We start from the raw sequence: 27,522 nt of genomic DNA, 5'->3' as shown, positions 1-27,522 counted from the left end.
TCTCGTCAAGTATTATCATTCGCCGCGTGATCGGCGAACGCGCGCTCTTGTTACTCCGCGTCCATAACCGCCGCCTTCGTCGTCGATATATCAAGGGGGGCTGCTACGAGAACTGCCTTGCGTCGGTCTGTCCGGTGCCCGCGACCAGCGATAGTGAGACCGAGAAGAACAGAGGGGAAGAGAGAGAGAGAAAGAGAGAGACAGTGCCAATTGAACACGATGATGACGACGACGCGTTAAAAAAAATACAGCAGCACGGAAATTGTCAAACATCAACGACGACGAGTAGTTCAAGTGACCAGGCTCCATAGTGAGGAGGACAGATATAGAGAGAGACACTGAAAAAGGAAAGAGTGAGAGGGACAGAGCGAGACGAGCAAGAGAGAAGGTATCGAAGAAGCGAGAGAAGAGATAGCGAAGAGAGTGAGAGAGAGAGAGAGAGGAGAGAGCGCGACGTTAGCGTAGAAATAAGTATTCGCGCCGCTACGTAATACGTCGACGGCCGATGACGACGGAGAAATCCGAGCCGCGAGGAAGCGGTCACGTTATATAGAAATCGCGTCGTACGAACCGTCCCGAAAACGTCAACCTGCCACTGCCACGACATTGGCACCCCTTGAAAGTGCTCCACAGCGCCTCCTTCCCCTCCCCCCGCTCCTTCCCCTCCCCGTTCTGTCGTAGCTTATTGGCTGGCAAAACCGCGTTTCTCGGATCCGCTTGCGATGCAAGTTCTCTAGATCATCGGTCGCCGAGTGAGTGCGTCGAGTGTGTCGTGAAAAAAAAAATAAATAAATAAACGAGGGTGGTATCGACGACGAAGTGTGAAAGTGGCTTCCTCCTTTTCCACGGAGAAGGTATACTCGTGTGACGGATAGAGAGAGTGCAAATCGACCGGAGACATTCGTCGGCTTGTCGGAGCGCGCGCGCGCGCGCCCTCTCGGGTAAAAGCGGAAAATCTCTTCCGCTTCTGAAAAAGAGTAGTGTCGTCTTCCGTAGTGGTGCGTACTTTCTCTCTCTCTCTCTTTCCTTTCTCTTTCCATCCCGTTACCTTTTTTGCTCCGTTTCTCTCTCTCTCTCATTCATTCTTTCGTTTCTTCCCCTTTCACCTTTTTAATCGAGCATAACGCGGAATAGGAAACCACGAAAACGGTAAAGAGAGTGAGAAAGAGAGAAAGAAAGAGAAAAGGTGCGCGCGTGAGCGCGCGCTCGCGTGCGATGTAATAATCGCGTGTGCAACTGTCATTGATGTACAAAGTGGTATCGACGACAAAGAGGAAGAAGAAGACGACGACTACGACTATCGGCGCTAACTTCAGACGGAGACGAAAGGAAGAAGTGGTAAAGGAATCGCCGGAGTTACCGGCCGATCTAACCTAGTACGACAAGCAGCGAAGGAAAGAAAAGCGCAACCGAAGAGACGCAACCCTTCAGGAGTAGTAGTGGTGGTGGTGGCGGTGGTGGTGGTGGTGGTGGTGGTGGTGGTGGTAGTGGTAGTGGTGGTAGTGGTAGTGGTAGTGGTAGTGGTAGTGGTAGTGGTAGTGTTGGTGGTGAAGGCGCGGAGGCGGAGGTGGAGGCGGTCGAAACAGCCTCAGAATGAGCGGACGACCGAGAACCACCTCCTTCGCCGAGGGTAACAAGCCGCCTGCGAACCCACCCCTCGGCGGCATGAAGATCAGCAGTAAGTACCATAACCTCTCTCAACGTCTATCATAATCTATCACTATCTCTTTCCTGTCTGTTCACATGTCGATGTAAATTTTTCTTTTGGACTGCATTTTTATTTTAGTCTAGATCTGATGTATGTATTTGGTTTTTAAAGTGCACAGAGTGTAATAAGGTACAGCTGAAATAGTTTAACTATGTTAATCTTTTCTTCATATTTCAATTATATACTTTATGCATTTATCACTTTCCCCTCCCTCTCGTTTATACTGCAATGTGTGATGTGTATATACATATCGGTCTTATTTGAAGTGTGGAAAATAAAGAAGTTGAAGGAAAGTGCAAAGTGTGAAAAAGGTGTAGATCACAAACTTATATATTATACTGGACAGTGGTACTAGAAGATAATGCAAGGGCAACCATATCTAGGATATATAAATTCACCAAATGTGTTACAAGTCATTGACATTTCTTATTTTTATGGCTACGTTTGTTTTGGCCGCTCGCACACTAAGCGTCATTCTGTCTCTTTTTGACATATAATGAGTAACAGAGATAAAATGACGCTTACAGCGTGCGAGCGCCCAAAACGAACGCAGCCTATATGCATTTAATATTTTTCACTAAATTTAATTTTTTTGAAGACGTACGTTCACTGTCACGTCTTATCAAGAGACACGAAGTTTCATTATACGAACCTTATACGTTTTAGAGCAATCTAGTATAATATATAAAAATCTGTTATAGATAATGTGTGTCACAAAGTTTAAGAAGTATAAGAGAAAAAATGCAACTGAAAAGAACAGACCTTCTGCATCATCTTTCTTCTTCTTTGCTAGATCTCATTTATTCTAATCCTCTTTTATCCTTCCATTTCTCTCTCTCGTTCTTTTTTCCTCTCTTTCTTTTGGTCCATCCACTAAATGCAGAGTTGTGCGTCTGCGTGCAAGCGCCATGGGTGTTTTCGGGAAGAGGAAACGAGATGGCATGGCCGCGGGAGATAAAGTGGGAAGTGACAGTAGTAGAATTTTTGTTTTTTTTTTTTTTTTTGTTTTTTTTTCGTGCGCAGTACCTAAGATCTATCCTCGTAACTTTCGATTTTGGCGATTTACCATATCTAACGTTAACATCTTCCGATATCCTCGACGTAAATCCCGCGAGTGCGCGTCGTGAATGAGATCGATCCTATGAGCATGAGGGGGTGGAGTCGATTGTATTCCTTGACGTTTCTCATAATGCTTTATCCATTCGATTTCTATGCTCCTCTGGTCAAGAAGGGCCAGAAGTGACAAAGTGCAATGCAGAAGTACGAGAATTGCGATAGATTTTTTTAATAATCTAATCATATTTTTGCAATATTTTATACTTTAGAGGACACTGTTTTAAAATGATAATGAATTATCTGTTGATACATTTTGCTATTAATTACCAGATTTAATATATAATATCCTTTATTAAATATTTTGTATTGAAAAATTATTCTTCAGTAATTTACTTGTCATGTATTGTGGATTAAGCATTAATCTACTCTGTATTAATTATATTATACCGTGTATTATTGTATGTTAATATGAATTTAATCAAATCCAATTATTTTTCGAAAGTAATTAGTTAAACTCTACAAATTATTACAAATTTGAAATATTTTATGAATTTTTTTAGTACATAACTATTTATCTAAAACAGATGATATGTAATGCAGAAATATATCTCAAATGTGTGTATGCATATATATATATACATACATATGTGTGATTAATATAAAAAAGTAAAATATAGAAAATTGATAATATCAGAAAATTTTACGTATCAATGTAATAATATAACACAATTTTATTATATAAAAATTTGTTGAATTATATACATTTATGTGTATAGATGATGTAAAATTGGAAATAGTTTTATTTAATAAACACACACACACACACACACACACACACACACACACACACACACACACACACACACACACACACACACACACACACACACACATCATACACATCATACAACTGATTATAAATTACACGTACAATATTTTTAATAGCTCATGTTCAGTTTTTTGTATTGACGCTCAATAATCAAGAATTTGATGATCATGCCTATATGATATATATATATATATATATATGAAAAAATTATTATATGTACATTACATTTTTGACAAGAATTTGATTTATGTATGTACTAATGCATGTTAATCTATACTGCGTTCAGTATACGTAATATATACATTTACACTTAAGTATAAAGACTGCAATGCGTATTAGCACGAGATCATTTAATTCTTGAAAAATACTACTCAGACGTAATGTTTATTATTATTTTTTTTTTTATATATTACGTTTCACAAAAAAACAGCATAAAAGTTTATTATAAAAAAATATTAAAACTTTAAAATTATAAAAATAATTTTACATCACAAATGTTTGTTAAAACAAATTCTGATTAGTGTTACCTGAAACTTTATTTGACAGATAATAAATAAGAATAAGTAAATATCAAATGATAATAATAATAATAGTTTCAGCAAAATAATGTGTAAGCATATATAAAAGATTATATAATTAATATAATAATAGCCCCAATTATTTAATTGAAAAAAAACTTTAATTAATAATTTTTAATATTTAATTTTCATAAGTACTAATATTTTTTTTCTAATCAACGAAAAATTGAATATATCGATTGAAAAATAGAATGCAAACTAAAATTAAAAGATTCTATAAATATTAGCAGCAAATTCTAATTGATTATTTAATTGTTATAGATAGTCTACAGTCTGACTGCAATCGTGTCTAATAAATCTGTAATAAGTACTTAGTCACCAGCAAAGATGGTTTATATAACGGCACAGGATAAATCGTGTATCTCGTATAATCCACATGCGCCGGACTGTGCAAGATAAACCGTTACCGCCTTGAACTTGCATAATGCTTGCATAATTTTCAATCGATATACTAGACTATACATGGAGTTAAACTATATAGTTCGGAGAGAAGAATAGATTTAACAATTAACATATGTCTTGTATTTTATTTTATTAGATGTCAAAATTTTTTTAATAATAATTTTTTATAAGAAAAATATTGATTTTATAAATTATTTACAATAATAATAATCATGATTTTTATAATAAAGAAATTTGGAAAAATTATTATTTTTTTTTTTTTTATAAAAATAATCTTGACTTTTTTTATAATATTTTTATAGAAATAATTCCAATAATTTTTTACATTAAGATGTAGAAAAAGATTCCGTTTTTTTTTTAATATAATATATTTTTTAATATATTATAATTTGATTTTTTTAAGTTTCTCTATATTTTATTAAATGATTATACAACATTAAATGTGTGTGAACATTACTAGTAGGTATGAGATATCAAAGCTTTTATTTATTTAACATTGGAATTTTTGTTTACTTTTTTATATTACATCTTTTTTATTAATACAGATAAAAACTTTGTCACAATTATAATTTTTAAAATCGACTTAAAAAATGTTACGATACATATTTATGACAGTTATAAAAAGTCAAAGTTACGGTACTATTGTCTCGTTGTCGTCATAAAACAGATATAATGTCATTCTAAAGTTAATTTTTTTACAATATTTTTTATTTTTATTAGTATAAAAATCATGTAGGAAAAAATAAAAAATTATTCTTATTTAATTTAATAAAATAGTAATAATAATTTTATACAATATTATTATTTTAATTTTGAATTAATTAATCTAAAATATTGCTGCTCTATCTGAAGAATATCTATTAAACTGTCACAATCACTTTAGAACAGTCAAATAAATAAATAAATAAATATAGATATATATATGTATGCACATATATATATATATATATATATATATATATATATATATACATAAATTTATTTTTTATTACTAATTTGCTAAATTTTTTATTCCAGTTCATTGAAAATAGTGGCTATGCCATCGTAATTTAAAGCTGTAAGAAAAAAGAATTAAAATACATGACAAATAATAGCATTTCTTTGTGTTACTTTGTCGCTAATTAGTTACTTTATACTTAACTTAAGAAAAATTACTTCTGAATTATTTTCACAGTATGACATTTAAAAATTATAAATTAAATTGAATATCTCAAATAAATCGCGAATAAGTTGTTATTCGTTTGTAAATGTAATAAAATCGAAAATAGAGCAAATAATAATTAGCGGTAAAAAGTATTAAGAAAATATTATAAATTGTTTTATGTTTGACCTTTTTTCTTTATTATGTATATGTAACTTAAGGTAGAGTCGTTTTTTACAGAGAAGAAAATTAGAACTAATGTAACAAACTAGCAACAAAAAAGGTACTAAATTTGTATATATGTTTTATTTGATTGTTAGTTAAAATGGCTGTATCAATTTAATGGACGTTTGTATAATGTAATTTACTATTGTGATGAATTATCTGTGAGATATTACTGCTTAAAGGCATGTAGTAATGATTATAAAATGACAGTAGGCGTAAGTAGGCGACAATAATGATTCAGACTTCTTAAGCTTTCATAAACTCAACTCATACTTGAAAATTATGACACTATATTTAACAGGAATAAACTTGATTCCCAAGTATTAATATAATTCATTCAAAATTCCATTTTAATTTTATGATATAATTTTTATATAAACGCATGTGTATAATTATTAATAGAAATTAATTTATTTTAATGTTTTTTTAAATTCAAAATATCTATAGGAAAAACTTACACTAGTATTCTAATTATTATATATATTAGAGTGTTATTAATATATCTTAATATATAAATTTATAGAGTAAATTAATATTTTAAAACATAATGTATATTTTTAGATAATTGGAATGTACTATACTCTAATATATATTTTTATTATTAAAAATTTTTTAATTTTTATGATTATATTATGACAACGATGGGAATGATCTGGTAAAAATTGAGCGCGAATTTCTGAATCGGACCTTTTGCCAAAAACATCGAGTTCCTATAATGATAATATTAAATTAAGCTAACATTAGGACTTCCGTGTTGTTAGCGGTGAGAGCGTGCGCCTGTCAAAAATAGTGGCACAGGTAACGCAATCGCGTCGCTATCTTTGGCGACTTGCGCACGTCCGTAACCTTCCGATGCGATTAAAAATATGTTCCGATCAAACAATATGTACTCTAAATGCTCTATACAGAATAATATATATCAATAATCAACACAGATGCAAAAATTATGACAGTGTATTTAAGAATTTTTTATCATTTTCTTTCATTATTTTATTATTTTTTTATTACTTAAAAATTACTTTTTATTATCTTCTTTCATTATTTGCTTATTATGAATTAATTTAGTCCAGACATTACATGTTGTCAGAAAAGATTTATTTCTTACTATCAAATTATCACATATACAATAAATAATTATAGATGTCTTGATACTCTTTCGTTGAAGGTAAAATTGAAAGTGATCGAAAAATTAGTTAATTATTAATAGATAACGCTATACAAATTTTACACCACATACATAATGCTGGGGAAGTCGTATTACTTTGCAAAAAATTGTTCTTTAACAATTGTCAACCGGTATATATTTTTTTAACTCTATTGACCGATTGAATGTTCTATTAATCTTCGGTGAGCTCTATAAATTTGTACTGCAAAGAAAATCGAGTACATTACTGATTTATATGTTTGAAATCTAGATTAATAATCATATTTTATCATCTATCTTCGAGAGAGAAAAGAAAAAGAAGAATTTTAGCTTTTTGAGTAATTTTCGCTTATTAAGCTTATTAAACTCAATTTTTAGATAATATGTATAATCATTCGATTTTAGCACATTTTAAGCATTCAAAAATTGTTTACAAAGATGAGTTCAAATAATATATCTACACGAATATATCGAGTATATACTTTTTCTCTATACATATAGGTGTATCGTATAAAGTGATCGATGTGTAAGTATTTGCAAAAATTGAGAATATATAAAAAAATTTTTTAAAAGATATTTAATACAAAAATACTTATTAAGGAGGAACGTATGATAAAAACAATTTTTTGCAAGAATTTTTTTATATGTATATTTGCAAATATTTACATCGATTACTTTATATGAATCACCCTATAGATTAAACAAGGTATTCTATTTTAATTGAAATATCTGAAGAAACTAAATGATACTGAGAAAAAAATTCGAACAAAAATTATAGGGTTTAAAAGGAGATTGTATAACAAAACAATTTTGTTCCAAGTGAAGGCGCTATTAAAATTAATTATTTTTATTTGTTTTAATAGAACTACTTATGTATGTATGTATATTAAACTTCGAAACTTGTTTGGCTGTAAAATATTTAAAATGGGATACTATAAATTATAAATAATGATTACTAAATACTAATATTATTAAATTATTATAATATTACACGATCAACTCTTTTTATTAACATTATATTCTTTAATGCGATTATCGCAATTATACTCATCTATAACAATGAGTTTTTATCATTTTCCCATTTGTTCAATCGTTCAACTATATGTCATGCTAAAACGACCTCCGCCCTAAATAAAGACGTCCGGACACCTGATTGACTCCGAGTGGATCACAGTTTATTCTTTTTTAATGTAATCTGCTATGACAAAGTGTTTATAGATACGTTTTGACTTTCACATATTTATTATTCTTTTTTTTTTTTTTTTTTTTTTTTCTGAAAAGAAACTGTGTCAAAATAGTGTTTTATTAATTTATTATTAAATTATTTTTTATTTATACATATTTGTTTTACATATTCAATTTTATAAATGGTATAATGTAAAAGAAATCGTAAACACTCGCTGTTTGTGAGAAACTTTACGTCGAACTTATGATAATAAGCCATAAACAAACATCTGCCAGCTTGAAAAATTATCTTATTTTTCTTAAATCTTTGTTGCTCGATAAGAAACGAATATTCGCGACTGTAATGACGACCAATTGGATTTATAAATAATCGCATTGGTTGATGGTTGACCGACCAATTGCGTATTGATGCGGTTGCCAGGCGGAGTGTGGAGACGACCTCTTCGATTGCGCGAAGGATCGATTATCCTCGGCAGCAGGCTATTTTCACCCGAATCAAGCTCATTCCGAAAACGGTGATCTAAAAGAGATTGTATTTTGTATGCATCCCCCAGTTCCACATAAACTTTTTCACTAATGGATTTTTCTTCGAGTGACCTGATTGCAGGATGGTTATAGTAATAACACTGAAAGAAAAAGTAATGATACTATGTATATTGTTGCTTCTTCTCTCTCTCTCTCTCTCTCTCTCTCTCTCTCTCTCTCGGAATTCGAACATAATTAAAATCGATGAGTTATGTATTTAGAAAAATGTGTAGGAGCATAAAGGAAATGCTATGACGAAATTTATTACAATTATATTATTATTAAATTATTTTTGTTTGGACGTCGCCGACAAAAATCATAAAATATATATTAATGAAGAATATATTATAAATGCACAAATTTATATATAACTTTTAAAAGTAACTTTATTAGCGAACAAAACTTATATAAAAATTTAGTGCTCTTTCGTTGCTCAACTTCCGGGTTTTTTTAAATTAAGAAAATAAGGACGCTACATTTCTTTAAAGAGTTACCTTATTCCTGATTTTTTGCCGCATTTTTTACCTCTGAAAACTACCTCCAAAGTTATCTCATAGTAACAAAAAGTTAAAACTGTAAATTATTAATTACATATCTCGATTGATAACGTTTCTTCGATTTTGTTGCTCCTCCTCTAACTTTTGAAACTCACCTCTAGAGAATTATAAGTACGTGCATTATAAATTTTTTATGGCAATGTGCTAACTTTAATCTTAAGTTAATACAATCACTTTTCTCCGAATCGACTGAACAAAAAATCGGGAGTTGAGCAACAAATTAGCTGGCTGTGCCAGCTTAATAGACGTGAATAATTGATTATTGCATTGCATTCATTCGATTCACAGTATCACAGTTTCCTTCATAATTTTTTCACTGCATAAGCTATTAATATTGGTATTTAGTACATATTTTTGCAGTTTTTTAAACCATTAAAAAAACATTATATATATAATTTATTTTATATAATTTTATGAATTGATTTATATAATATCAATATAATAAATCGATTAAAAAAACCTATCTTTGTTTAGTTTATCTCAAATATAATAAAGTATTAATTTTTTTATAATATTTGAAAACATTTATAAAAGTGATTTAAAAATTGCTTAAATTTATATTATACCGTATATGTATGTTTTATAGTTATTTAAATTTATTTATTTTTTTCAAAGTTTTTTTATCCACATTTAGAGATAAATAAAAGATTATATTCATAATCGGTGAATGACTCATTTTGCATATAGATGATTTATATTACGTAACTTTTTAAAAATAGTCACTTAACACGATTTGAAAGTAATTAATTCAATTATTAACTATATATTTTTAGAAATTTAAAACTAACAAGTGAATTTATAACATTGATAATAGTATGATAAGATTCCATTTATGTACACGCAAGTATGTATTCTGCCTTTTTTTAGATTGTTTAATCTAAGATTATTTTAATGAAATTATTATTAAAACAAGATTATATACTAATTTATTTATTATTATAATTACAATTAGGATTTATAATTACATTTATACACAGATAACTAAGTCTAAATAAATTTCCCATTATATGACAAAAAATAAATGTAAGTTATAAAGTAAAGTGCAATGACAGCTCATCTACTACAAATCTTTCGATTCGCTAAAATGCATTTATGCATATCTTTAAATATTTTAATTAGAAACTAAAATTAGTAGAAATTCAACCAACAAAATTCACTTCAATAACAGATTTATGCAGAAATTATCTACAAAAAAGTGTCGCTTTAATATATGTTTGACTGCTTTTTAATTGATTTTTACAATTTTAATTTCTCATAAAAATAATAATGCCTAATGATCAGAAAATTACGCCAAATTATAAAAATAAATGTCATATGAAGATAATTATTGCGAAAAGGTTAGGTTACACCTTACCGATTACTTTCATTTTGATAATATTATAAAATTTTGCATCACACTTTGATTGACGTTTCAGACTCTTACTTTCTGGAATACGATACTTTAAAGTATTGCATTTTTTTTTTTTTTTTTTTTATTTTATATTTAGTTTTTCGTACTGTGTGTTATTCATGCCTCTTTGACATTTTTTGTTGCATTATCTATTTTAGTTTCAATATGACTATTACATTATAATCAACATTGTAGTCATATTTCTGCTAGTTCTTAAACAGCGTTCGATTACGTGCGATTATATAAGCTTGTATATTATATTGTTTTACTTTATTGCAAAATATCTACATGCGTATAGGTAGATGAGGAAGGGATTCTGTCCCTTCCCCTGCATTTTTACCTAAAAAAATTGTCTATTTAACTGCAAGTTAATAAATTTCTGTTTTTTAAATTAAAATTAAGGTTTTAGTTGTCATAATTTTTTCTGGATTTTTTTTAACATTGTTCGTAAATTATTTTATTTCAAATCTATAATAAATAAGCTCTCTATAAAATTCAAAATTAGGTAATCACAGGCTTTGGAGAGCTGATGACCTAAATAGCTTAAAAATTCTTACGTATTAATATTTATAAATTTTTAAAGGATAAATTATAATTCAAGGTCGCATCATAATGGTATCACTTAAAGACAAAGAATAGTAAGAATTTTTAAGCTATTAAGGTCATCAGCTCTCCAAAGCCTGTGATTACCTAATTTTGTATTTTATTTCAGTAAAGTAAAACAAAATATATCATTTTTCGTCTAAGTTAGAAGTTTACTTTTTTTATAATCTTTGTAATTAATACTTTTTATTTTATTTTGAATGAATAATAATTATTTTATTATTTTTGAATAAATGATAATTTTTATTTTGAATGAAACATTGCAAATTCATGAAATTATACAATTATAACACTAAAAGTACTAATATTTTTCAACATGATCAAAGTTCACGTTATTGAAATTAATAATCAAATTATTTAAAAATTATTGAACTATTTATTTAAGATATATTATCGAACTACTTACGACATGTGTTATTTTTAAGTTTAAAAGTAGAAGGTTTTAATATGATATTTAATATTTAATTTTCTCAGAAACCAGAAAAGTCTGTGATTCAAAATGTACCTGATCCATGACTCTATCCACTATAATAATTATCAAATTAAATATATGATTGTTTAGTTTATTGGATTAAGTGTTGTATGTATATATCTTAATTTGATTATGGAACTTATAAAATACCTAATGTATTTTAATATAACAAATTTTTCGATAAAAAAGTTCTAAACGTGTAATATGTATCAATGAAAATTATAAAATTAATTAAAAGTAAATAAATTAATGAAAATACTTGATATTACATTCCAAAATAACATTTTGACTGTCATAATGAATATAGCAGCGCCAAGTTTTGTTGGAGGAAATTTTTGTTAGCTTAATCTTATCTTTACTTTTTTATTTTGAAAAGATAATTTTTTATCTTTGAAAAGATAATTTTTTATATGTATTATTATTTTTAAAGTATTTTCAATGTTTTTTAGTGTAATTCAATAGAGTGACTGTACACAGCATGCTATCTATTGTACGAGAGGTTTCTTTTTATATACTGGCAACAAAAAATATATAATTATTTAGAGAAAATATGTATAAAAAATTTGCCAGTATGTATCTATTTATTACCGACAGTATAAATAGTCCCTGTAACGTAATCTTGGAAATTACATCCCGAAGAGTTCTATATATAAGTATTAAAACCCAAAGCTGTAAAATTAATAACGAAAAAATGTTGATCACTTTTAACGTTAGATGAGGTGCCAGATTCTAGATTAAATTTTTTTTATATTTGGCGGCCAGCCAATATAAAAAATATTAAAATGTATCAGGAACTGTAGAACTATTTGGGGTGCAAATACTCTTGATAAAACTTTCAATTTTTCAATTTGAGGTGTTAACTTCATACCGCCCATTGAATATATGTTTTTTATAAACTGACGGCAAAAAGTACATAATTACTTACGAGAATATATATAAATATATTTAATACATTATATTTATTTAATATAATTGCAATTGAAACTTTAATAATTTGTTTATCAATATGTCTAATATCTAACATATAAAGCATAGCAATTCATTTTATAAATTATATTGTTATGTGAGAAGAAGAAAATAATCGATCTTTTAAATTTTTATAAATTAATTTATTGAGAGAAAAAAAGAAAGAGAGAGCGAGAAATCAATAGAAATTAATTAAAAATTGATGTTTGTTCATTCGAATAATCGTTGATTTTTGGATGTTTTTTAGAGGCAATTAAAAACATATAAAATAATGAAGAAAAAACTTACCATCAAAATTTTAAGTATTATAATAATAAATCTTTTGTTTTGATAATGATAAAAAAAATGAAAGATTATATAGGAAAAATACACACACATATGTTTATAATGCTGCGTACGACTGAGATTAAACTTTAACAATACATATTCTTCAAAAAGTATATCGCATAATGTTTGTTTATCATATCTGAAAAGGTTAAAAATAGTTCCACCTCCGCGAGAAAGAAACCCGTTCACGATTAGTTGCATCAATATATTCTTAGCTCACTACTATGTTAATAATATATTTCTAGCGAATACGAGTGCGTACACACACACACACACACACACACACACACACACACAAACACAAAAGTATTTATTATTTATTATTTATATATATCACTGAAATGAGCCAAAAAGTAATTGTATCCGAATTTACGAAATGCAACAGGAATGGTATTCTGTATGCAATCATTTCTCTTCTGGATAGAATAACAGTATCTTGCCGATCTTGATTACGAGCTGAGGACAAAATCGTTCTCTTATTTATTTGTAATTTAATAATTAAATTTGCGAATAAAATTTATTTAATTTCAACAGTAGAACGATAAATTAACATTATCTTTCTTAAATTAAAAAACATTATGCTTACTTTAGTAAACACTCTTCAAATTTTCCGATTAATTGAGATCTTAATCGATATTTTTTTCGACTTTACAAACAACATTACACATCGTTTTTTTGTGTTTTTCCTTAATATATTTTTTTGTTATTTTTTTGAAGAATTTTTTAAAAGAAATTTGAAAGTCTGGAATTTTTACAATTTATCTGGATTTTTTCACATTGTTCCAAATTTTAACTATTATATTATACGGATAATGTTAATAATAAAGTATTCAATCGGACAAGATGGTGAAAACCTATTTTTCACACATAAACGTATTATAAACATAAATACACAGAATAGAAGAATCAATAATTTTGATATTATTATAATAAAAGTAATGTTCCATCTATGAAGAGAAAATTGTAAACGCTGACATTAAAAGTAACGCTGGTTTTTAAAAAAAAAGTATAATAATATTGAAGAAATAAAATTGCTAATAACATCGAATAATAAAATAATAATATCGAATAATAATAACAATACAACTCAATATGTAATATCAATATAAGAGAACGACCAACATTTTCAGTTATATGGCGCCATATTTGTTATTGAACTATAATCATGTTATGAAATATTGATTATTATCAATAGATGGCGCGACAAGCTTATTATCTTCTACATACTTATAAGTTTTCAAAGATATCTTTATTAGCAAAATACTAAAATATATTAATTACGAATAATGTGTTCAATATAAATATATAAACTATTAATGTTCCATTTTTTAACAAAAATTGGGAATTCCACTCTTTCTTCTTAGATACGATAAATTTTGTCAAACGTTTATAAAGTTTCTGTATACTTTCATTTGAAAAACTAAAAGAATTATTTTAATTTTGACTTTTTAATTATTTTAATTTTAATCAATTTATATTTATGTATTATATGTGTATGTAAGATATATTTTATTTTATATATTTGAGTGTACTTTACATTTTTGATGTCATGGAATTTAAAGGATGTGTTGTCAAAATATGATGTGTCACTTTAATGAATATTTAAATATATATGAAGCTTCGTTATGCTTTATGTAGATTATGCTAATTTACTTGCACATTGTAAGCAGCGTGAGCTTGTAACACGTGCTAATAGATGACTCGCGTGGCATGTTAAAGCTATTAAAACTCTCCTGAGGTAATGGATAACTCGGAAAGATAGATAGAGAGCAATGCTTAAGGATGTTTAGTACCTATTTTTAAAAATATAGGAATTTTTAATAAAATTTGCACAAATTGTTCTGATATATGTTGAGAAACTTATAAAAAAAAAAACTGGAGTTGATTCACTGAAGCAATCAAAAGTTATAAGGATTTTAATTTGCAATGAATTTACCCGTCGATATTATTATAAATATAATTATTTTGTGGATCTAATTAACTAAGTAAAAGTATTAATATAATTATAAATATAATTATTTATATAAATAAGTATAAATATAATTATTTCTGTCCTTTTCAGCCCTTAAATTGATACGGTTACAGATTTTCTATCTTATAAAAAACCTGTGATCGTGCTGATTTAAGAGCTAAAATAGATAGAAATAATAATAAGAATTTATTCAAAATTTGCAAAAGTATAGTTTAAATATAGAGAAAATATTTGATCACATAATTTTGGTCAAGTACTGACTAGTTCAAAAGATATTGAATATAATTTTCTCAATTTCGTCCTATCATCCCAGATGACATATTATTTATTGTGAAAACATAACAATACAGCATTCAGCTGAGCCTTCTTTTGACATTCTAAATAACTTATCTTTTCATCTGAAGAAGCCTCTATATACAAACGTGTAAACGAGAAGCGACTAGATCTCACATGTCAATTTGCAATTTGACCAACTTATGCAAAATTACCATGTTGCCACATTTCTTTCTTGTCGGAGAAATGACAAATTATGAAATTTATCAAAGAAATAGTTAAAAATCTTCTATATTTTGTCATTATTCACTATTATAATTTTTATTCTGACATTTTAAATTACTCTGTACGAGTAAATTCTTTTATTTTTATAATTCAAATTTTATGCTGTAATGTTGAAATCGAGGTACCGTCAATGATAAAAGTTTCTCATTATAATTTAAGAAACACGAAAATTCTCCAAAAAAACGCAACAGAAGTTGGAAAATACATTTCTACACTCTAGCTATGAATAAATAATAAGATTTTATGCAATCTTTATAATAATCATATATTAAGATATATGAGAAAAGTATATATTCGTCAATTTCGACTACTTTTTGCTCCGATTGTAGGTGCTAAACATCCTTAATATTTGGTAAATTTAAATTCAATCTTGGCTATTCACTTTATATTCTGAAAAAAAAAATTAAAAAACGATAGATTCAAGAACTACGAAACAAATATTACAAAAGCACAAATATAACGATAATAATCGCATGTAATTCAGGAAAAATTTAATTTTGGTTTAAGTTGATTAAAAAATGATTATTTTTACAGGCACTATGGATTAATTAATTCTTAAACTTTCTTTTTTTTTTTTTTTTTTTTTTTTTTTTTTTAAGATTAATTAATTTTTACACTCAAATAAATGATCAGTCTTTGATATATTTACGATAAATGATCGTGACTAAGCAAGAAAAGCTTTTTTCTTTCTTGGGTGAAGCAATGTATGTCGATAATATAGGAATTATCTCATACCAAAAACGCTTTCATTATCTTCGCTAAAAAGAAGTTTTGATAATAATTGATTTAATAATCTTATAATGTAATAATGGTGATTCACAGCTTTAACTCGATAAATTAAATGCGTAATAAATCTACAAGAATATTTATTTAGAATCTATAAATATTACTTTTGCAAATCGCCAATGTAAACACGATTTATATTATTTTCTGTTATTTTCGCACAATTCTGCGATTTTTTTCGATAAATAATTTTGTTTTTCCCGTTTGTCCATGCACATTTGATTTATATACATAACTTTTGATGTAAGATATGCATAAATTTTTTCTTGTTGAATTAACTTTAACAATAAAGTAAAACGTCGACAAAATAAAAAAAAGTAATCTCTTAGAAAATTAGTATTATTTCTTTTGAGAGATAGAATGACAGAGAGAGAGAGAGAGAGAGAGAGAGAGAGAGAGAGAGAGAGAGAGAGAGAGAAGAAAGTGTAAACTTTTATTTTTTCAAGGTTTTTTTTCCTTTTTTTAAAAGTTAAATTTTTTCAATGATTCAAATACACCACATTTTTGTATTTTTTACTATTTTGCGTGGTTACAAGTATTATTGTTAAAAATATTATTTAATAACATTTAAGAATTAACTTTTTTTAATTATTAAAATAAATATTTAATCAAAAGAGCCTCTCTTTTTCAAGCAAGATCATACTTAATGTGCAATATATGTACAGTTTTATATATATTATATATATTAATATATTATTAATATGTTACATATAACTTACTTTGAAAGGATAGCAAGTTTTCAGTCGCGATAAAGTAACGCTTTCGAGCAAGAAACTTACTTGCATTATATGTATATATTGCCAGCAGCGAAACAACTGGCCTGTTCTATTAATAGTTATGGCGTTATCGGCATTTTTGCTTGACAGAGAGCGCGCGCTCGGAAGAAAAAGAATGAATTATAACGCACCATTTCTCGACCCGATTAACGCCTCCAATGCATTCTAAAATAATGCTTTACTACTAAATAAAAGAATATATATATATATATATATATATATACTATGTATATATTTGTTTTATATTCTTTATACAAGGTCTATTGTGTACACAATTATTATATAAAACAAGATAGAAATGATTAATACTAAAGAGATAATCTTTTTGCCATGATATATTTACGATATATGTGTGGTGATTGACATTTTCTGTGAATGCATTGCATACTTTTGTGAGATCTTTCGTTACACTTTATTGAGATTTATAACTTTCTAGAAAAAAAGAATCCTCTCTTCTGGTTGTAACAACGCCAGATCGAAATTATTGGCAAGTGAACAAGACAATCACGTTGTGACGTCCTTCGTTACACCGGCTGTCAATAATACTCGACGCAACTATGACGACACCAAGTGTTTGCCTCGCTTTTCTGCCAAGACTGAAGGTTGTTAGAAATTGACAAGAAAATAAAGAAATCCAACAAAAACTTGAAAAAGAAATTTAAAATTCCAAGAAGCTTGAAAAAATATTAAAAAAAAAAAATGAAAGACTGAAATTCTCTTCAGTAAATAAAGAAATGCTGATAAGGTAAAAGATAGTGAGATAACAGCGATAATTTGAGATAATAAAAAATAATTATAGTGAGGGAATGAAAGAAGTAATTGAATCGAAAACTCGCCAATTATTTCTTGCGAAATCATTTCTTCTCTACATTGCTATCAAATAAGAAATAATAAAAAAGAGAGAGAGAGAAAAGACTCCAAAATATGTAAAAGATTATATGAAAGCAATCGTACTTTCTCTGTTTTGGGGATTTGTAGACTCGCTATTTTTAAATCGATTTTTTTTATATAAATGTCGAGGCACAAATTAATTTTGCGATTGCAATGATTTTTTTTTTAATTAAATTTTAAAACTATTAATAAAATTTTTTAAATACAATCTGATTAAGACTTATTGTTAGTTACTGAGTAATTAATAATAATTTGACGCGTAATATAATTTATCATGGAACTTATAGTCTACTTGCCCTGATTCATTTTTCCTCATTTATTTACTCGATATCAGATGATGAAATTACGATGACAGGTAGAAACAGAGCGCTAGTTTAACTATCGCAGTGATATACTTTAGTAAACAAGTTATTATCAACGTGTGTAATTTGCTCCCGTTATCTAAATAAACATTACTTAAATAAGCTCTTCAATTTACAGTGTTTTAGTTCATATTTAAATTCAATTGTTTTTTCTTCGATTTTTGTCTGAAATAAAAATAGCACAATTGTTTCAATATAAAATAACACAATTGCTTTAACTGTGTATATACGTTTTATATTTGTGATTTTTTACTGCGATATGTATTTCAAGACAAAAAATGTATTTATTATTTTTAATAACACAGTACTTAATAAAAGATTTATCCTTCTGAGTTTAAGCGTTAAAACTTTTGTTTGCACGCAACTAAGTTAAACACTTTTTATCCTTCCGACTCAAAAAGAATTTCACGCTATGTAATGCGAAAAAAAAAAACATTTTTCAGTCAACACTAATCATCGAGTTCGCGGAAATGGAGATGCAAATAGCACCAATAAAAATTCCGCGTACTCAGGCGTGTTCGCGAGAAAACCTGAGTTGTCTACGGCTTAATTTTTCAACTGACTTTGAGACAATGTTTTTAAACTCTCGAAGAAATATGTACAAAGAGAATCACGAGTGAATTCACGTACGCATCTGCGAAAGAAGATGACACAAAAACGGCAATTTTAAAAAACATGAAAATTCTTTTTACATATCTTTGATCTTATTATTATTTTTATATTTAATAATTTATATAATTTTGAATAATTCTCCATAATTACTAATTATATTCTTTGATATAAAAAATTTAATTAATTTTTTCAGATAATTTGCAATTTTATAATAAGTAATACAAAATAATTTATTGTCTTCTTTTATTAATAGTAAAGTATTATAAAATCAATTAAGTAAATATATTTAATTTTACATTTTTATTATAGTCAACAAAATAATATTAGATTAAATATATAATTATATGTATTATATATTATAGAATATAATTAATTTTCTAAAATAAATTCCTTAAATATTTTAATTTTAAACACATGCACCAATTAATCACTTTTATCGTAATACATAAATATTTGTTTTCCTGGAAGACGCACGCAAATACGTTTGACATTGTATGATTACATAATGTGAAGCAATAATACATCCTAAAAATTACAGCTAAAAATGTATTGTTAAATGACTTCCGCGATCAGTTGTGTACATATATGTGAACGAAAAGTATACTGATGCCACGTGTTACTTATCTCAAATGATAATTACTTCTGTTAATTTTTATTGCTATTATTATTAATAGCAATTTATTATTATTAATTATTATTAATTAATTAATTTTATTTTTTTATTTTTCTTTTATTACTATTTTCATTATTTAGTATTATTATTAATTTTTATTGTTATACAAAATTTTGATCATAATCGATAAACTTTCGTGATGTAATCACTGTGAGCAAAGTGTCTCGGAATTTTCTTTTGATCACATTTTAGTTAAAAATGTTAATATTGTTGCAACATTATATGTTTACATTATCAATTATCAAGATTAAATTAAATAAGGCAAAAAGATTTAAAAAATACTGTTAAAATTTGAATTATAATAAAAATTGTGCGTTTTCTCTTATTTCAAGTCCATTTACTATTAAATATAAAATGTAATAAAATATAATGGAAATGTAACAAATATGTATAATATAACATTTAAAATTACTATTAAATATAAATTATAAAAAATTGTTTTATCTAATTTCAAACCTAGTTTATTGTAACAGACTGAATTAGAAAATCGTTTTAAATCATATATGCAAGAGAGAATGAAAATTTTCTGTCATCTTCGATGAAAAGAGAACTCTACTTTGCCGAAGAATGCAGCATCCTTTTAATCTCGGCTACAAGATACGCGCTTAATAATAACCCATTATACTTAGGAGGAGGGGGCACACATTACCGCAATGTATTTATGTGCAATCGATAACTCACGCCACGTCAGGGTCAGGATTACTAAACCGTATATCCTGTATGTGCGGTTCTGACGTTTTTCCCTTTTTATAATATCTTTATAATTAATCACGCGCATTTACATAGCTCTGTTATTCAAAGAGCGTATAAAATAAGAAGATAAAACAATTTTTTAAAATTAACATATTTAATAAGGAAATTAATTTAATATGTATGGCCTATTTAATTGCAAGATGTTTATAAATCATTGAGAGAGAAAAGAATTCCACGGAAAAGGATTTACATTGTAACATCTGTCTTTGCACCACGAGACTTAATCGACAGGCAGCCGATCTGGCAATTGAATTATGACCAATTTACACAGCTGATCTGCGACATAAATAGATCGCATGCGTTTATGAGCGATTATCCTTGTTACTTGTCGATACATTCTTCGACATCAGGGACATCAAATACAAAGATCTGATGTAAGAACGAATACAGCTTGTTTGTTTTTTTTTTTCTTTCATTTTTTTTTATTTACATTATCACTTTTTTCCCCAATGAATAGACATAAAGGCATAAATAAGTAAAATATTCATTTATTATTTACTCGAAAAATTATTGATCAGCGTTTTTCAATATTTTTGATAAAAGAAATCAGATTTAAATCGACTGAAAAATTGACGATAACAAGAATGTTAAAAGTAAAACTTCGGAACATTTCGTTTCTCAACGAAGGGTTGACAAAGCGACCGAAATTTTAGGACAGTCGCTCCTGAGTTCGTTCACACTATACTAATCTAGATCCGAAATAATATCATCATAGTGCAAAAGAGCGAGATCGAATTGGCTGACTTCCAGGTCTCTTTTAAAGAGAGATACAAACGAGAACAACAGACAAAGCAGTCACTTCAAAGATTATCATACAACTAATCAACATCTTACTCTTTTTTTTTTTGTTCGAAAATTTATTTATTATTATTATTTTTATTTATTTTTTTTATCAGATTTATTTTATGTTATATTCAAATGATGGAAGTTTTTTTGTAAATTTAAAAATTCAAATTTATTTTTGCACACGTTTCAAAAAATTCGAAATTAATATATAAAAAACTTATTATTGAATTTATTAATTACAATATAAATTATAGTCTTAATTATTTATCATAAATGAATTATTTTACTTCAACGCATTTAAGTATCTTACGCACGTGTCACATGCTCTCTCCGTCACCTCCCCTCCTCTCCACTCTTCTTATTATCATATCTATTCTTCGAAGACGCGTGCACGCGAGCGCGTCTGCTTTCCACGTGTACTGCGTGTTTGTGTGTTGTCATGATATTATGTTCTTGTAGCAGCTAAATATAGCAAATACTCTCTAATCTTTGTTCAAACATATGTGATATCGACGTACTTGTTTTACTCGAGAAGTAGAAATATGATAATTGAGCTTCCAATTCCTTATGCTGTACGTGCTACTATATAGTCTTTTTTTATGATTTCTTTGAGCAATTTTCTTTTAACAAAAAATTAGAAACTAAAAATTAGAAATAATGAATATTGAAACAACCAATTTAAAAAAAAATGTATTTGAAAGTTAAAAAAACATTTTTAATATCATATATATATATATATATATATATTATTATTATTTATTATATATGTAATAAATAACAATAAAACTTTCCAATAAAAAATAATTTATTAATTTTTAATATTTGTTATTTTTTTATAAATAAGCTTCTTTAAGACTTTGATTTTTTTACATTTAAGAAATTACTTATTTATAAAATAACTTATAATAAAATATTTATAAAATAATAATAATAAAATATAAAAATATATTAGTTTTTATTACTTATATAATATATTAACCATCTTAGTTGATAGATCGAGTTTCAAAAATTAAACAAACTTGTATCAAAATTGTAAGAAATTATTTATAAAATTATTTTGGCGCTCGTCAACTCCGATTTCAAATAAGTTGCGAATGAAACTTTTTCTTCCGGTCTAATAAACGTCATAAAACATTCCTATAAATTTTCTCATAGTTTTCTACATCATATTAGGATTTAGAAATCTTAAAATAAAAATATTGGACAACTTTTGCGAACAAAAAGAGTGAAATCATTTTTTATTATATAATTTAATTGGAATAATTTCAATTTACTTTATTATATAAAAACAAAAAAACATTTTAATAAATTTTGAGATATAGTATATTAAAAGTATTATACACACATATACTGATTGTGAGTACCCATAATTGTGACTCGCATTTAATGAAAAAGCCTCTTTGGAGACGTTATCATGAACTGACAATCATGTCAATATGTTAAATATAGAACGGCAATTAAAATTCGTTTTAATAAATTAGATTTTGATCTAAGATATTCATTTGTTGTTTGCTATAAAAATCGATTCTAACCAAATGTACCTTTTTATCTACTACCATAGTACCGTTGTCTTGTTTCATCTTATCTTATAATTAAATCAGCGAATTCGTGGGATGGATGAAAGTCGAGTCCGACAACTCGAACGCGATCGATGCGATTATTCACTTTCACAACTAGACGTTCGGCCATCTCTTTTCTCCCGTCTGTCAATACAGGGTCGATAATAGCAGAGAACTCTCGAATTCTCACATTTTAATTACGAAAAATTCAAATTCATATTATCCACAAAAAATTTCCGATCTTAATCTTTATTCAATTTTAAGGTTTTTTTTAAAATCATGGTATCTCTATTTTAAAATTCTTAAGGATTTCTTTTGTTTATTAGAAAAATTAGAGAATTCTCAGAAAAGGATTGAGACTTAAGGAATTTTTTTAAACTTATCTCTTTGATAATTTTGCTCTTATATACTAAGAGCAAAATTAATAAGACAAACGAATTCTGTGTTTAAAATTTATTATAAATATATATTTACTTTTATTTATATATTTAATATCTTAACAAAATACGAATATACAGTACATATTTTTTTATTGCAATTTTTAGTGATAAAAAGAATGAAAATGTTATTTGAAATTAGAAAATGTTTATTTTACGAAAGTTTTTTATTTGCAAATCTAACACTTGAGACTTCAGTGCTTTTTTATTTTTTCTTCATACGAGTGAAAAATATTAGCAAAAGCATAAAAGAAGAACTTATTTTAGAAAGTTTAAAAAAATCCTTACCTGGAATTTTTTTACAAAAATACTTGGGAGATCGGAAAGATTTATTAAAAACTTTTTTTATATATATAATATTTTATGATACAATAAGGGGAAGATCTTTATTTACTTCAAGATGAAATAAATCTCATTCTGTCAAGATATATTAGACGATAATTATATGCAAAATTATAATTATATATAGGCAAAAAAAATATCTTTGAAGTAAAGTTCTCTCTCTCTCTCTCTCTCTCTCTCTCTCTTTCACACACACACGCGCGCGCGCTCTGTCTCTCTCTCTCTCTTTCTCTGTGCGCTCCCACTGTGTCGCCCTCAACGCCTATTCTAAGTGACGGCTCGATCAACGACGTACTCGGCCTTAGTCGCGTGCCGTTAGTCCGTTGCGAATCGACGCAGCTGTCACATGTGTCCGATTCGGTGGTGTCCCGTTTCGCGAATCGCGCCGACACAGCGCGAAAAAAATGTGAGGACATTGTGAGTGTAAAGATTAAATCGATATACGTTGGTTACTGCAAGCCATTATTCTCTTCAAAGAACAATTGAGGCAGCTCAATATTTCTTTACGAAATAATAGATATATTAAATTCAAATTGGTAATAACCTGTGCAAACAATTTTGATCGCGAAAAAAAGAGAAGCTAAAATAGCAAATTTTTATAAATTTATATAAATATAAATATATATATATATATATATATATTTATTTATTTATTATTAATTCAACTACTAATAATTAATAATTTTTAAAAACAATAGAGTGAAATAAGACAGATATTTATCGAATACTAAAAATTGAAGCAATCAATTATAGTCAGACGTCATAAAACTTAAAATAATTAATTACTTAATTTAATAACACATACGCACACACGTATATATATTTTATGTATATATATATATATATATATATATATATATATTACATTACACATTTATCATTTTAGTACAAATAGCAATTTTTTTATAAATAATATAAAATCGTGTATGAAATATGATGTACCTCATACATGAAATCACTATATAAAGTATATATACATGTATATATTGATCATACAAATATATATAAAACATATTAAAATATATTTTTATAGATATATAAAAAAAAGTTAATAAATAAAAACGCCCGTTATAATGATAAAAACAAAACTTGTAGAATTCTATAAAACAATAAAAATCTCTAAAAAATAGTGTATAGTAAGTACATCAGTAGTTGGAATGCCGAATAGCAATTTTCATGAACAGCTTTTGTGAATAGTGAGATCCAGGAAATATTCTGATCGTGTGACGAAACAGGCTGTAGTTTCGAGAAAGGCAAAAACGTACAGACAGTTATCAAATTCCGAGTATCATCGATTCTGCGAACTTTCTCAAAGAAAGACATTGATACAATTTCGGTGCCCAAATATATAAGTTCTGAAAAAAAAAAATTATAAAAGTCACAATATCACAAATATTTACGAAATTTAGAATTAAATTATATATTCGTGATAAAAGAATTATAATTCTTTTCAACTGTAAATTAAAAAAGAAGCAACAAAAAAAAATTTAGTCAAGATGGACGAGATCTTACGAACTGAAATATGAATATCAACAATAAAAAAAAAAGAAAAACAACTCCTACCTGTGATTTGAAACAAACATATACGAGAATTAATAAAAAACATTCAAAATAAAAATAAAATAAAAAAAGTCAATAGAAGGAAGGAACACGCGCACAAATGTCTATGATGTAAAAGAAAACAACGGAGGAAAATATCTGTGATGAAGAAGAACTAGTCGAACAAATCTAGTCCGGCAATTTTTGAGCGATATCTCCAATGATCGATTGATTTTCTAAATCTCAATCATGGCGCCGGCCAATAATCTCGATTGGTCAGAGCCATGTCAGCAGTGGCGTTACCCGAAAATCTTTCCGGCGACGGCCGGTCAGAAAAGTGAGCGTCCCAAAAGCGCCGTAGAATTGAGTGGCAAGGAGGCAAACACCGCCTACAAAAAATTCTGCAAATTTCTGCGTCGACTAGGCAACAAAAAACGTAAGTCCGTCCGGCGCTCGACGTACTTTGAATATGTTTGCACTCTGTTACATATACTTTATAATACAGAATTTTATGTATAAGATTATAAAATATTATTTTTAAATATTAAAGATTATTAAATGAGATTATTACAGATAATTAAATTAATATACAATATTAAAAATATCTATTATTATAGACTTCAATTAATATATTTTGATTTCCTCAAAAGAAAATATTTTTTTTATTTTTAAATAATATATATCATTTACTTGAATTTTATATAATATTTCGGTTGTCATGTAAATATGCTTTATTAAAACACACGCCTCGAATTAATTTCTTAATTTTTCATTTTATTACTATATTATTATTTATTACGTGTCTAAATTTTCCTTGATGGTGATTCTGAGACAACCTAAGAGTAACCTTGTTTTATCAAAGGAAATCAATACGGTCTTTATCTTCTTCTTTTCACGGCGAAGAAAAAAAAATTCCCTGCTCATTGGCGCGTTGTGGAGCGTCATCTGGTTTCTAGGGCAATTTCTCGCCGATGTGATTTCCGTTCGAATGATCGATTGATCTTCACGATGACGTATTAATAATGTCGTCAAGTAGTTATACGGCTCTTTGTGTTGTACCTGTGAGCGCGTGATCCTCTGACATTTACGCCTCCTCTCCTACGATGGTACCGTATTTACTCCCGGTTGTATCCTAGCTCTTGTATCGCGTGGTTTTTCTATCTATTCGAGAGGGAGTGAGAAAGAAAGAAACGAGACAGATCAAGACAGGGAGAGGCAAAGGGAAAATTGATGGGTATCTGTTACCCTCGATACTGTTTCCCGCGAGAACGCGCCGAAGGAGGTTCTTTCCGTTACGGTAACATAACTTAAATGCTTTTGTTGTAAAATCCAAGTAAATGACATTAAATCTAACATATATTATATATAGCAAATTATCATATATTAGAGTTTTTTTTTTTTTTTTTTTTATTTAACTATTTTAATTCTGTCACATAACATTATTAATGATAAAATAATTATGTAATGATAATAATAATAATTATTATTATTAATAGATAGTATAATAGAAAGTTTCTTTTTAATGCATATTTTATAAATATATATATAATATAAATATTATATTATACTACATATATGTATATATATATATATATATATATATATATATTTTTTTTTTAATATTAATAACAGAAGATTCGTAAACAGATTTAATTGCAAATGATCACAGATGATCATAATGATGACAGATTGTTTCTCCCGATTAGATTAACCCCTTTTTTTTATCTGTACGGCCTGTACGTCCTCGACGCCTACGAAGAGGCTCTCGATATAACGTCCATCGTGAGGAACCCTCATTTAAGTCATATAAAATGTCACAACAAGAACCAACCTACGAGCCTACCTCTGAAGCCTTTCTTGCTTCACAGGTAGGGGCTGTGATAATCGACGAGAAAGGTCGAAGTCTCCTCCGATGCGCGCCTAACGCGATAAAGGGTCTAACAACATGCGCGTTGCAGCTGCCACATCGCTTCATTGCATTTTTTGTCATATGTGCTGGATTTAGCTTAGCTAGCTGTGGACTGGTTGGCTGGTTTTTCTAGCTTCGACTATAGTTTGACCTATTTTTTTCTCCAGAACCTCACTGGATTTTTTTTTTTTTTTTTTTTTCTTTTTCTTTTTCTTTTTGTTTTCTTTCTTCCTCCTTTCTTTTAAAAATTTTCCAAAGCTATCAAAAAATATTTTGGTAAATAAATAAGAAGGAGAGGGGGGAGGGGGCTCTAATCGTTTCCAATCTTCATAAAATAATAAAAATAATCAAATAATTAATTAAAATAATTTATTTTAAAAAATATTAATGTTATTAATAACATTAATATTTTTTTCTGACACATTGTGTACATATCACGATTTAATTTGATTGATGACAAGT

General features: G+C 27.6%; 1 protein-coding gene across 16 annotated transcripts in view; it reads left to right on the top strand.

Moving 5' to 3' along the window:
* Positions 1-1,492: 1,492 nt before the first annotated feature.
* Positions 1,493-27,522, top strand: part of LOC140669000 (glycogen synthase kinase-3 beta) — a 45,700-nt gene continuing 19,670 nt past the window's right edge. For 2 of the 16 annotated variants that reach the window (XM_072898409.1, XM_072898405.1), the window contains exons 1-2: positions 23,880-24,148; positions 24,646-25,587. In XM_072898409.1, the coding sequence (XP_072754510.1) occupies positions 25,401-25,587 (187 nt within the window). In that variant the 5' untranslated portion in view covers positions 23,880-24,148; positions 24,646-25,400. Of the gene's footprint in view, positions 1,679-23,870; positions 24,149-24,645; positions 25,588-27,522 lie in introns of those variants that run through there. The other 14 variants (XM_072898402.1, XM_072898400.1, XM_072898401.1 and 11 more) reach the window with 14 other exon arrangements.

The sequence above is a fragment of the Anoplolepis gracilipes genome, chromosome 8, assembly GCF_047496725.1.
Source record: "Anoplolepis gracilipes chromosome 8, ASM4749672v1, whole genome shotgun sequence".
NCBI lineage: Eukaryota > Metazoa > Arthropoda > Insecta > Hymenoptera > Formicidae > Anoplolepis > Anoplolepis gracilipes.
Note: the sequence above shows the minus strand (reverse complement) of the source record. Positions and strands in the feature narration are given on the sequence as shown.